This window comes from Phaethon aethereus (assembly GCF_964289735.1).
Source record: "Phaethon aethereus genome assembly, chromosome: 5".
NCBI lineage: Eukaryota > Metazoa > Chordata > Aves > Phaethontiformes > Phaethontidae > Phaethon > Phaethon aethereus.
In genome coordinates, this window is record NC_138579.1 from 8,763,091 (window position 1) to 8,775,894 (window position 12,804).

The 12,804-nt window shown below is 45.3% G+C and overlaps 1 protein-coding gene across 1 annotated transcript in view; it reads right to left on the reverse strand.

Moving 5' to 3' along the window:
- The window catches only part of KCNH5 (potassium voltage-gated channel subfamily H member 5), a gene marked incomplete at its 3' end in the record, with an annotated part of 164,145 nt that extends 153,113 nt beyond the window's left edge, over positions 1 to 11,032 (reverse strand). Inside the window, exon 1 of the mRNA XM_082000469.1 lies at positions 10,817 to 11,032. Coding sequence (XP_081856595.1) covers positions 10,817 to 10,889 — 73 coding nt within the window. The 5' untranslated portion in view covers positions 10,890 to 11,032. The remainder of the gene's footprint in view (positions 1 to 10,816) is intronic.
- Positions 11,033 to 12,804: the final 1,772 nt, after the last annotated feature.

Genomic DNA, 12,804 nt, shown 5'->3' on the forward strand with positions numbered 1-12,804 from the left:
GGATTTTATACTTCTTCACACCTGAGGGTCTCCAAATACTTGATAAGGCATTCATTAAACTGATCAAATCAGCAGGAACTCAGGAGAGAACAAAACATAAAGCCAAACTATTCATAGTTTAAAAAAAAAAAATCCCGTAAAATTAGAAAAAAAATAGACATTAGAAGTACCTTGGTAGATTTGTAAGTATTTGTAATGTTAGATCAGATATATGTACTAGAAACTTGACCAGATATTAGAATGTGTTTTCTTTTGTCGCCATGAATTGTCCTTTACTTAATTGACTTCTTTTTTACCCTTGTCTCCTAAACAAATAAGGCTTATTCATCCATGCTCAGCACGTGAATATGTATGCATGTGTCCTATTGCAACTGAAGAAAAATCTTGAATCAGTGTTTGCATCTTGTTAGAGACCAATGAATCTAACTGTGGGCACAAAGCCATAGGAAGCCATGTTTCATTAATGCCGCTGCTCAAGTGAGCAGCTTGATAAAATTTAAGGAAGAAAGTCACATATTAATTCTTCCCTATTTCTACAGTTTCTCCAGATCAAAACTCCAGGCAGATTTACCTTACATTAGCCAGTCCATACCCAGCTGTAAACATCCAAACTGCATACTGGATGACAGGACACTTTGAGAGAACCTCTTTTTTGGCCATAATTTCTTAAAATTGCAGAGTGCAAAGGGACACAGAGGCATTTTTGCTTTGAGTCCTCTGCTGTGACTCCTTGTATATTCTCTAACATGTCTCTGTTTTGAAGCCTAACCTTGGTCAACAACAGAGACGCCTTAGTACAAAATACAACCTTAGGGTTTCTAGGAGTTTTGTGTAGTTGGAGAATAGCCTGCTTGATATCACATCATCATCACTAACCACTCATGGAAGTCCATTTCTGCAGTTACCTCCCCTGTGGTTGGGTCCTAACAGCCAGTCCTGGACTAAATCCATCTGCATGCCTGACTTCCGTATTTCTACAACTCAGTTAGATGGTTTCCTCACTAAGAAAGGTCAGTCACAGATGTGTTTTGTGTTAAGATTTCCATCAGTCTGACTATGCCAAATTCTACTCTGTTCAATTTCCACCTTGCTGCTTGAACCTGGTGTAAGAGACAAGGGTTGGAAAACCTCATTTCTTCTCCATCTCCAGTTGCCGTAGGGCAGCCTGACACCAAAGACAAGTCTGTTCCCTTTCAAACACAACTGGCTGTGTGTTCTTCCTGGCCTCCTTTGCCAGCAGCTCCAAAGCAAGGACCCTCAGCCAAGGGCACCTTGATGTCCTCCTGTGCCCTGCTGTGATGACTCTGTGGTGAAGTCCCGTAGCAGCCCCTTAGCACAAGCCAAGTCTTCATTTGAGCAGATCAGGTATAGGGAAAGATAAGTGTGCTACAGACCTGCCCATAGGTCTTGCTCCTTCCTGAGATACATCCATACTCATGGCACAGAACAGGGAGGTAACGCACCTAGACCGCAGCTATTGACCCAATGACAGCCCAGGGACATGCCCAGCCAGCGTTGCTGCAGGCTCCATCATCAAATGTGGCTCCATCATCAAATCCCAGATTCACTCCTGGTCCTCCACTTCCTCTGACGGCCTACACTCCACATCAGTTAGTTCATACCAAAGATCTTTTTTGTAGTGAGCCAAAGGAATTTTACACGACCAGTCTTTTCTAAAGCATGAGCATGAGCCCTGCAATGCCACACACCAAGGTCTCCCCGCCCAGGGCAGATGCCTTCTGCAAGACAAACCCAGGCTTGGACTCCCTTCATGGAGGAGGCAAGCTCTCCTTCCCTGCTCTAGTCTTCAACAGATAAGACTGGTGGTTTGCATCTTCTTCAGAAGAAAAAGAAAAGGAGCCAACAAAAGGTCTGCAAATTCCAGGGTGATGAGCATAGCAAGGACACAAGCACTAGGATTTCCACAGCTGTCTTCCTGCTGGATTCAATACACAAGAGCTATATTCTGCAAGCTAGGGTTTTTTTAAAGAATATATTATATTGGAGGTATTCTCAAGGAAAAGTATTTCTTAACACAGCTTAGCTACTAATAACTGGACAACACCGAATTCAGCCACTCTGCCTACACCAGAACATCTGAATTTACTCAGTTTTCAAGTACACCATGAGTTCACTGAAAGAACAGTATCACAACAGGGATTGCCAAGGATTGCCAAAGTTACGGATGGCAATGCATAAATACAGCTTGCACTCTGCGGTAAGACCTGTGCAATATCTGTGCTGTGGCCCAGAAAGGAAAGTCTTCTCTCTCCATATTCAGCAGCACCCGACCTCACAAGTATGTTACTATGGAGGCTAAACACTGGCCATCACTGAAAGCAGGACAATAAATCTGACAGGCCAATGGTCTGATCCAGTATATGAAACTCTATGCAACTGTGATCCAGATTACCATGTGGTGATATCTCATATTTTGAAAATATTAACATGCAGCTAACTTCAAAACTTGCACAATGATTAGCCTGAAATGTCTGGTAACGCATTCATCCTTGCTTGGATTTCTGCGATGCCCTGAAAATGCATTTCCACTTCCCATTTCCTTAGAGATAAGAGTCAATATTTATTATTTCTAAGCTTGTCTTGATGTCATTGACTCCATCAATCATTTTCTCTACCCATCCCCCTTTCTGATATATTGTAGAGAGCCCAAATCACAAATCTGCAGGTTGTGTAAGTTCTTTGACCAGACACGTCTAAACACCAGTGTCTATCTATAAGAGTGAGGTGAAGCAGCCTCAGCCAGCAGACTCGCCTGCCTCAGAGTTGCTAGATTCCTCTTAGGAAGTCTTTTTATTAGCTAATATAACTCTCCTATTTATAAGGTTTAATACTGATGGCAAGGAATTGGGGTATTAGAGGCGTACATTTAGCAAAACTTCAAGTTGGAAAACACAGCTGAGGAAAATTATTATTATAGGCACTGTATTTGCTGTTGCTGTGCTTCTATTATGTAAAAAGGCTCTTTTGTGTAAAGGCAGCCCATACTGTAGAGCAGCAAGCCTTTAATCTATCTTGCAATAGCTAATACTCAACAGAGCACTGAGCCTTGTTTTGTTTAAAAACAAGCAAAAAAAGACTACAGTGCACAAGCAACTTTTTTTAAGCAGTGAAATGCCCAAAGCAGTGTAAAATTCATGTTATGTAATCACAGGAGAGCAAGAACAGCTAAATCATTCCAGGAGATATGCTTAGCCAAGTGAGAAACGTTGCCTCTAATCATCTTTTCTCAAGAATGCTTGGGTACCACTTGTAACCAAAATTGTTTAAATCACCATTTTGGAATTCCATCTAACCCCAAGAAAACAGGCAACTAATCTTTTTAGAAAAGTCACCATTGAAAAGATGTTTTAAAAAATGCGGAACACAAGTAATAATAATTATTATTATAATAAAAAGAAGCAGTGTTTTCATCTAGGAATAAACTCCTAACTCAAGCAACTTTACACAGAGCTGTCCTTCAGAATTACCGCCCTCCCATTGCGGAGCAAATGCAGCACGGACCTGACAGGGTCTGTGAAACGTCTGGAATTTGCCTTTTTTGCTAATGCTGTCTTATAAAAGCCCCAAACCACTTAAACTGCTGTCAGCTGACTCTCCTTATAACTACACAGGGTCAGCATATTGCTGCAGTCTTGTTTAGACCATCTTGGAAAACTCATGGGACTCCTCTGTGTGTGTGCTGGGGACGGGGGGGGTCGTCCTAAAAAATGTTCTCATTTTTTGTTTTCTTTTCGCTCTCCTGAGCAAGTCTTGGCCCTGATAATACATATTTCTACCGGTGTTATTTACAGTGACCCCAACCACATGCTCAAGATGTAGTGCATCCCCACAGACTAAAACAGAAAATCCTAACCCCTTCTGGAGGGCACTGCCTTCTGAAATCAGCCTCAACGGGCACAACACCCCTCCAGCTGCGGGGCCGGCCGCAGACAAACCGCTGTGCTTGAAGCGGCAACCTCCACCAGCACTTTGTACTCCTTACTATAAAACCACGTTGCTGTTTTCTAACAAAGCTATTATTTCCCCGGTGTCTTTAAAGCATGCAAAACGTCAGTGTCATCCAATTTATCCAGCACATTAAGCGTTGCTTGCCTGCAAAAATCTCTCTCAAAGGACTAGCTCTTTACGTCACTTTTCTGTACCAGCGTTGTTTTTATTTAATACTCATATTATGAAAGTGTGAAGAGGGCTAAACCCAGAGCAAGATGCCACCGTACCAACTACACTAAAGTGATCTATTTCCTGCCCCAAATAAGTGCTCCTCAAATAAAACAAAAGATAAATAAACCAGCACTGGCTGAAATATTAAATCCACGTGCAAGTCACTTAGCTGGGAACACGGTCGCTTTCAGCAATTTAGCAAGTGAGCTCAAGAAGAAAGATTCGAGTCTGCCTGAATTTACCTCCTGAAAACTTAAAAAATTAACTTTAATCATTCTGACTGTGAAAGCCCACAAACAGCGCGGACCCTGCCTTATTGTGGCACAACATCATCGACCCCAGGAGTTTTGAGTCAATAAGGACAGGAGAACGTCCCTATGAGTTGCCTGCAAAATGACATTTCATACAATTCTGATCTCAGGTTCTCCCCCACACATTCATTTATCTTAAAGTTAAACTAATCCTTCCCTATCCTGGTTATCTTTAAATGCCACTGCTGAATCTGTTCTCTATTAAAATTATACAGAACACAACACAGATGTAGTGAGACTAAATTTAAACTGGAGCACACCGTAGCTCTCACTCAAGGCACACAGACACCCTAGGGGACCTACCAAAAATCAGATTTTAGCTTTATACAAACAAGAGTGCTTGCTTCACATTCCCAGATGAGAAAATTGTGGTAACAGTAGTTGTTCAGCCACAGGGCCCCCTCTTGCAAAAACTCAGCCCACAGCTAGTCCTGGCTGCAGTTTCACAGAGCCTGGCTGTATCTCAAAAAACCCGTTTTGGCAGAGCATCATCTGCCTCTCCTGCGCTCCCCTCTTTCTGCAAGTGGCTGAAGCAAAACTATCACCAGGACGGGTCCCAGCCCAGAGCGGGGTGCTGCCGAAGGGGCTATTCACAAGCCAGCAGCCAGCCTCGCTCCCGCCGCCACGCGCCGGTGCAGGATCGGGCCCTGGCTATATGGGTTTCCCAGGGCTTGGCATTTAAAATAGCCAGTGACTGAGTGTGCTGGTTAGACAAGTATCACGGGTCATTAGAGTCCTAACCCCAAAATCTTCTGTTACTTCATTTTATCAAACCAGAAAATACGATTCCCTTAGCTTTCTGGAAAAATAACTTAAAATCCTGGTTAACCGCTGAACAGTACTCTGTTAACCAGGGTAGTTAAATGTATTTCCACAGCTCACTTAACTTCCCGACATTATTCTTTGGCTGTATACTCCTTCCAACAGCAATAAAAAACCTGGATGTTTACTTTAAAAAAAAAAATAAATCAATAATTTCATTTTTCTCTTCTCGCTCAGATTTAAACATTAACCTGGGAATGCAACAACTCTTGCAGTGACCTCTTGTGGCAAGTGCTCAGCAGCGCTCAAGCCTCCTCCAGCAGAGAACAACGTCTCTCCCATCTCCCCATCCCGTCACCAGCGATACGCACAGAAAGAAATATTAGAAAGAGAAAACACACAATTTACAAAGCAGTTGATCAGACCTCAGGGAAATCCAGCTATCCCTTTAGCTAACAATACGGCATTATTTGGCTTTCTAAATACAATGGTATAGAGTAGCCATAATCAAGTTTAAAAAGAAAAAATAAATTTAGACCGTGTAAACCTCTCCCGATTTCAGCAGTAATCAGATATGTTTAATCTTTCTGCATTCAGCAAACCAACTTGAAAAGTAAAGAAAGCGGGGTCTTCCAATTGAAAACTCCTCACAAATGTCATCTAGTAATGCTTCTTAGTGTAAAAAAATCCACTTTGCATTGATTTACATATCAACAGGCCCCCCACAGTCGTAGAAATTGCAAAAGGAACCCTGTGTCTTCGAATGCCAAAGCAAGCCGTAATGACATAAGCTCCTTGGTCATCCCTTCAGTAACTTCTCCGCAGTCAACTGAACTGGAGGATGGAAACTTTTGCCCCACAGTTTATGGTGTCTTTATGTAGAGATTTAGGGAACTGCTGAGGTCCAGATTTTTCTTTGAGGATCCTCAACAAAAGACATCCTGTGAACTTGAAGTAACTTGCTTTAAAGAACTTTCTCTCTGCAGCATGTGGAACTTAATTTGGGTGAGATGAAAATGCAGCTTGTTTTAATTTAGGGGAGAGGAGCCTACATGTATCCCATCCCATGAGAACAACATTTTGTCATCTTGCCTGTAAGACACTGGGTACGCTACATGGGCTAGTAAGAAGGACAGGAGATTCAACAGACACTTATTTTATTTATAATACCAGTGTAATAAAAATGAAAAGGGTATCTGAGTGCTACAGATCTGACACTCATTTCCCTCTCCCTTCCTGGGTAACCTGCCTTGACAACACAGTCACCTGCAAACAGGGCTGATCCTTTTCGCCCATCAAAGTCACAGGGACCCAGTGGGGCATGAAGCTCTGTCTGAAGGAACTGCTTTGTAGGAACATGGCACAAAGCTGAAGAAGGCCAGGAATTAAATGCTAGCTTCATTAAAGCTCACGGTAAAATTCCCATGTAAGCCTTACAGAACCGAGATTTCAGCCCAAATGTCACAATACATTTGTGAAAGACCTGAAAGACCCATTTTCCCAAGGAAGCTTCTAAAGAGTTATTGCAACAGAAGCAATAATCAGTAATGATGACGCTTATCATACAGTTAAGACTATATACAGCCTTTCACTAAATTAAGCCCCTCTTCCAAACTGTTAGCACTCTTTATTGCATATTGCTGCAAAGTCCTAGAGTTAACCTCTTCCCAAACTCATCCTCTACCATAAAAGCGAATTATGCCATTAACACAAGCTTAATGCTTTTGCTGTTAGAATATGTGAAGGGTGAAGATGGACACACAAGACAGACGCAATTCGCTGTCCCGGTGTGCGTGGCTCAACTCGCCGGATCGCTCAGCATGCGGGCCAGGTCCACAAAGCCCAGCCCTGCTCTAGAGACTTGCCCAATTCTGTACCCGTTGGACCTCCACGATGCTGAGCCAAGGTCAGTATCAGCAGGAGCGCTGAATGCACTGAAGAAGGAACCAGTGATATTAGTAATAGGCACAGATTGCTGAGAACATCTTAGGAGAGAACATTGCCCTACGGAAGGCCCTTATTAAAAGTCCAAATTACTAATGGCAGTAAAAGGCAGTCACCTGAATGTGATTTAACCCAGTGCTCTCACAGAACACTTCTTTCAGCTCAGCAAAACACCTGGTGTTCTTAAGATCCAGGGCACAGTCAAGGCTGTAGCGAGATCATATCAATCTTTGCGAGCCTCAGATAAGACCTTTACTTGATGTATTTTCACTGTGCTTTAAAGGGGGGGAAAAAAAAAAAAGATTGCAGAGAGTGCACTGAGATTACCCTGAAGATATGGCTGCATGTCCTGAGGGCTTGTCCCTTTTTACCAATGGCAGCAACTGGTCTAACGACAGACCCCACTTCTCCCCATAGACTTGGTCTCTCCTGGACTGGAGCTCAGCTATGGTGTGGGCAAAGGACCCACAAAGCAGCTTAGAGGTTACCGTCTACCACCAAATGCTTTGGGAAGCACCTACAACCTGCTGCTGTCCAAAAAGCAAAGTATGCTGCTGCTCTAAAACACTTCACAAGCTCCAAGGTATAAAGATGCCTCCAAAATAGAGGTTCCCTGGGCAAAGGGACACTGTGGGACACGCCTATCACTTTGGCAGTTGCTCCATCCTTCCCAAACACATTGGCTAGGAGAGGCATGTTTGGCAGGGCAGCCCAGAAATCCCACGGCTCCATGCGGAGAGCAGAGGAGCCATGGCCGCTCCATTCCTTTCTGTTCAGCTTTTTGATGCTTCGCTCATGGCTGACTCACCCTGAGTGCTTCTCCCACAATTTTAACCAGATTCGTAGCCAAAGCTGGAGTGAAAAGGAAAGGTTCACGACATTACTAAACAGAAGATGTGTAAATAATGCTGAAAATTGAATATACGATTGCTTTTAACACCAGGCTGCCCACCACACTAAGTCTGCGCACCGTGCTCCCACTATGTTCTGACTTTGCACATTTTAAAATTATTGCAATTTTGTATATAAATCTTGTTATTCAGATCCATCTCTGGCAACTCTGAGTAATTTGTCTCCACCTACATTTCATTTTGAAACCAGTACTTCCATTTCACCTGAAGAAGAGCATATCTGCCAAAATGCCTGTCTGTTTTTTCCAGCCATACCTGTTACTTAATAGAAGATATTCCATCTATCTACAAACCTTCTCCTGGTTGTTAAGAAAAGATTTATGGTCAAGAAGTGCAATGGGATTGCAAAGTGTGAGAAATCTCAAAAGAGAGTGTTCTTTAACCAGGAAAGGTGATAGAAGGGCTTTTTTTGAGGACGCTGAAGATGTATTTTAAAAAACACTCATCAGCCTTTCCTTCATCCCATTGCTCAACTTGTCAAGGAAAAATCTCTTGTAAACTGGTGTTTCCAAGTATAAAAACAAAACCCAGCACACAGTCAGCAGACCAAATCCTTGCCTTCTACCGAGCACTGGCAGGAGACACTTGAACCAGATTTGCTCTACTGGATACCATTAAGTTTGGATTAAACAGTGCTGAATCCAATGAAAATTACTATTTCTATAAAGGGCAAGTAAGGTTATGTCCTGGATGACAAAGATAAGAACTAAATCATGCTTCAGGGCACAATGCTGATCACTTACACGAGTTAAAAACAAATTCCCAATCCAGTTTTTTGCTTTTTTGTTCAGTGAGGCAGATTTGCCTCTGTAGCATCATGCTTAGGCATCATCAGTGACAGAGAAAAAGCAAGAACAAATGAACAGATCAGCACGATTTATGCTCCCAAATTAGACCAGTTAAAAACTAGAGGGGGATACATGCTTTTAAAGTATAATGTTCGAAAGCCTTCTGAGCTTTTACAGTTTTTGACATCTCAAAGCTTTACTGAGCTTTCACCAGGGGGGATATATGATTTAATTAGAGCATGATACAAAAGCATGGCAATCCCAAACCGCGTTCCCAGCTCTGCCACCGACTTGCCACACGACCTTGGCAAAACAACTCCAGTGCCCTGAGCCCCCATTTACACCATAATTCAAAGAACAGGTTGGGAATGCCTCTGCGCGTCCTCTTCCTCAAGGAGCTGTGAAGTGTAATTAAATTCCACCCAGCGCTTTGAAATTGTCAGAGGGAAAGTGTTATATAAACCCCTATTAATTAAGCTTGTATTTAATATTCTGGTAAATAAATACACTATTGCGGGAAACTAGCTCTTAGCGATGGTGCAGCTAGAGCTTGACAGGGAGTCGGCAGCTGACCACAGGACTGACACGGGCAACAAGAGAGGGAGGAAGCCCCGCAAAAAAAGGCTGATGCCTTAATACAAGGCTGGCATTTTAACACACAACATTTTTAAACAAATTCGAGGTCCTCCGCCCACTCCTGCTCCTGTGGAAGTCAATGAATCACTAATTTAGTACCTGCCATCAAAATCAACTTCAATCCAGCACACCAGACCACACCAGTATGAATGTGAGGTAAACCCAGAATCGCGCAATAGAAAGGCAGAAGGGAACACTTTTCAGCATGATTTCACATCACATCAGTGTCTTGATTAATAATAATGTGGCAACTTTTCTCAATGCTCTGCTCTGCCCACCTTTCCCATTCACGTCCCAGATGCACGCTGGCACAGCAGTGCTTTGGTACGGCAGGGTCGCCCTAAACTTGGGCTGTCCATGCAGATATCTTCTAGCAGATACAAAGTCAAGGTCTTTTACCGGACTTAATTTGTGCAAACACTCATGTTTCCGTAGTTATGTGCCAGTGCAAAGACTACATAAAAAAGAAACGTAACTAGCACAAGACTTGCTTAAAGCAGCATCTACGTTGATGCTCCTAGAGACACGGTGGTCTGCAACCACATTGTAACTTTGATGGAGCTGTATACAGTACAGTGCTTTGCACTGGATGAAAGGATAAAATTAACTCCAGCAGCAAGGAATAATCCGATGGCTATACAGTCCTGAACCAGTCCTGTGAATAGTCACCTAACAGAGAAGCCGTAGATGAGCAACTACGGACAGTTCTTTACGTATTTGCTCAACCACAGGATTTACCATCACCCAAATCACAGTCACTCCCTCGTCCTCTTTCCCAGTACGTTTGCCACAGACTTTAAAGTGTCACAGAATTGCAAAGACTTCGAAATGCTGAATGACAATAGTCACAAGCCCAATTATTGGAGAACTAAAGAACACGAAGGAAAAAAAATGACCCGACGAGCAGAGAGGATATTAGAAACGTAAATAATGACTACTTATTTTCAGAAGCGGCTCACCAAAAAAAAAAAAAAAAAAAGGTACAAATTCATAGTACCAATAACGATGTAAGAAAAAGTGAGGGGGGACAGGGAAAAGGCGGCGGAGGGCAGGGGCCAGTGGAGCCCGGCGGGGAACAGCAGCCCCTCACCCCGGGCAGACCCCACTCCTTGAAGGCACCGCTGTGGCACAGACCCGTCAGCGGGACCCGTCAGCGGGGCAGCAGGCGCGGAGCCGCCGCGCCCCGAGGAGCCGCCGCGGGGATGGATGGATGGATGGATGGATGGACGGACGGAGGGGGGTGGATGGATGGACGGACGGAGGGATGGAGGGGATCTCTCACCGCTTGAGCGCCGGACAATGTTCTCCAGGAAGGTGTTCTGCGGTGCCACCAGCCCTCTCTTGCCCCCCGGCATCCTGCAGCGCCGGGCTCGGGGGCCGGGGGTGCGCAGCGGCGGCGGCGGCGGCGGCGGGGGGGGGCCGGCGGCGTCTGGTGCGCCCGGTGCCCGTGAGTCGCGCAGGGGCGGCCGCGGCCGCTCATGGTAGTGGCGCCCCCGCGGCGGCTGCAGCGCGGACTGGGGCCGCGCCGCCGAGCGCCGCCGAGCGCCGCCGCCCGCACCCCCTGCGCCTGCGCGCCCGCCCCGCCGCGAGCCGGGCCGCCCCGGGACGGGGGGGAGGCGGAGCGGCGCGGAAGGGAGCGGAGCCCCGCGGGGATGCCCGGCGGCGGCAGCAGCATGGGTCGCGCCCGGTGCCGTGCCCCGCCGAGCGTCGTCCGCTGACTGTTCCCGAGTCGGGCTCTCCGGGAAGCCCCTTCGAAGTTTTGCCGTGTCCCCCTGAGCGAAACAAACAAACAAAAAACCCCCAAAACCCGACACCCCTGCATTTTCTCCCATGCAGTGCTCTTTTAAGGCGGCGTTCCCATGTTCTCAGCGGCTGGGTTTTGAGGAAAACAGACTACGAAATGCTGAATAACACAGTGCAAGGGGGCTGCATTTTGCCCACAAATGGTAACCGCAAATGTGCAAGGTAACAGGTACAACACCAGCCTTGCATGAAGCCATCAACCATTTTTTGGGAGGATTCCGCCCTCTCTCTCAGTGAGAGCAGCTGTGAGGGGGAGGCAACAGGAGGCAGATTTGGGGCTGGAGCCCTCTTTTCTATCCTTTGATTCAGGGACCCGGCTCTACCGTGTCGCTCCCGGGCTGGAGCCCCAAAGGAGCGGGTGAGTCAGTGCAGTGAAATACCACACGCCAATTTCTGTGCAAGCTCTTCCCTACTCTTGACCCAGCTAGTTGGGATCTAGGGGGATCTCCCTCCAGCCTTTTCATTACTTGGACAGTGTCTTTTAAAGATATGGACAGTAAAATCCTGGAAGGAATTTCTTCACGTATTGCTTCTGCCTCTGTTTGCTAATTTTGCATGCTGCTACAAACAAGAAAGGATCGTAGAAGGAAATGAGAGATGGAAAATCTCTGTTTGTCTAGGGGTAGGAGCGTGCCCTGCAGAGCACATCGTGGTGTGCTGCACACTCCTGCCATAGTTGGCACAAGCAGCAGTGCTTCTCCCAGAGGACATCATTCTGCCGTGGAAAAATCGATTTTTTTTTTTTTTTTTTTTTTTTTCCCAGCCTGTTTTCAGCACATGCTAGGGTCTTGGCCCAACAAGTTACACTGAGGTCACCTGAACTCCTCTGCTTGAAGTTAAGCACGTGTTTAAAACCTGTACTACAGTGGGAGCTGTTGCAGGAGCAGCTCTTTTAACCTGGATGCCAGGACTGCTGTTGCTGCCAGCCGGCCTGCAGGCAGCTGCTGAAAGGAAAAGGTCTGGTTCTGCTTTCATTTAAAAAAATGCAAATCAGGAGCAGCTCCATTACTTTCAGCTTGTGAATGCTGATATAAAACTAGCTTGAGAGGTGAACCAGACCCTATTTGTCAAACACTTAGTAGTTCCCTCCTCCCCAAGCTCTGAAATCTTCAGGGCTTTCCTTAGCGTGGTGTAGTTTAAAAGATGCTCCTGCTGAGCTCTGCCCCAGATACAGGGAAATTCAGCCCCTGCTAATTGGTGGTTGGACAGCAACACCTTCATTTCTTTCAAGTGAGCAGTAGCCATATAAAAACATCCGTGAGCAGACAAATACTGTGTGACAGATCAGTGTCACCTGGACCTCTGCTCCCCAATTTCCTCTGTTCCACCCAATTTGAACCCAGTGGGAGTTTTTCCATTCATTTCTCATCCTTGTTTTGAAACCTAGACTTGCCCACTTAGCTCCTCACCCATATTTTGATGAACGCATCAAACCCCTTCTCATTTACGCTTTCTACTAAACTGGTC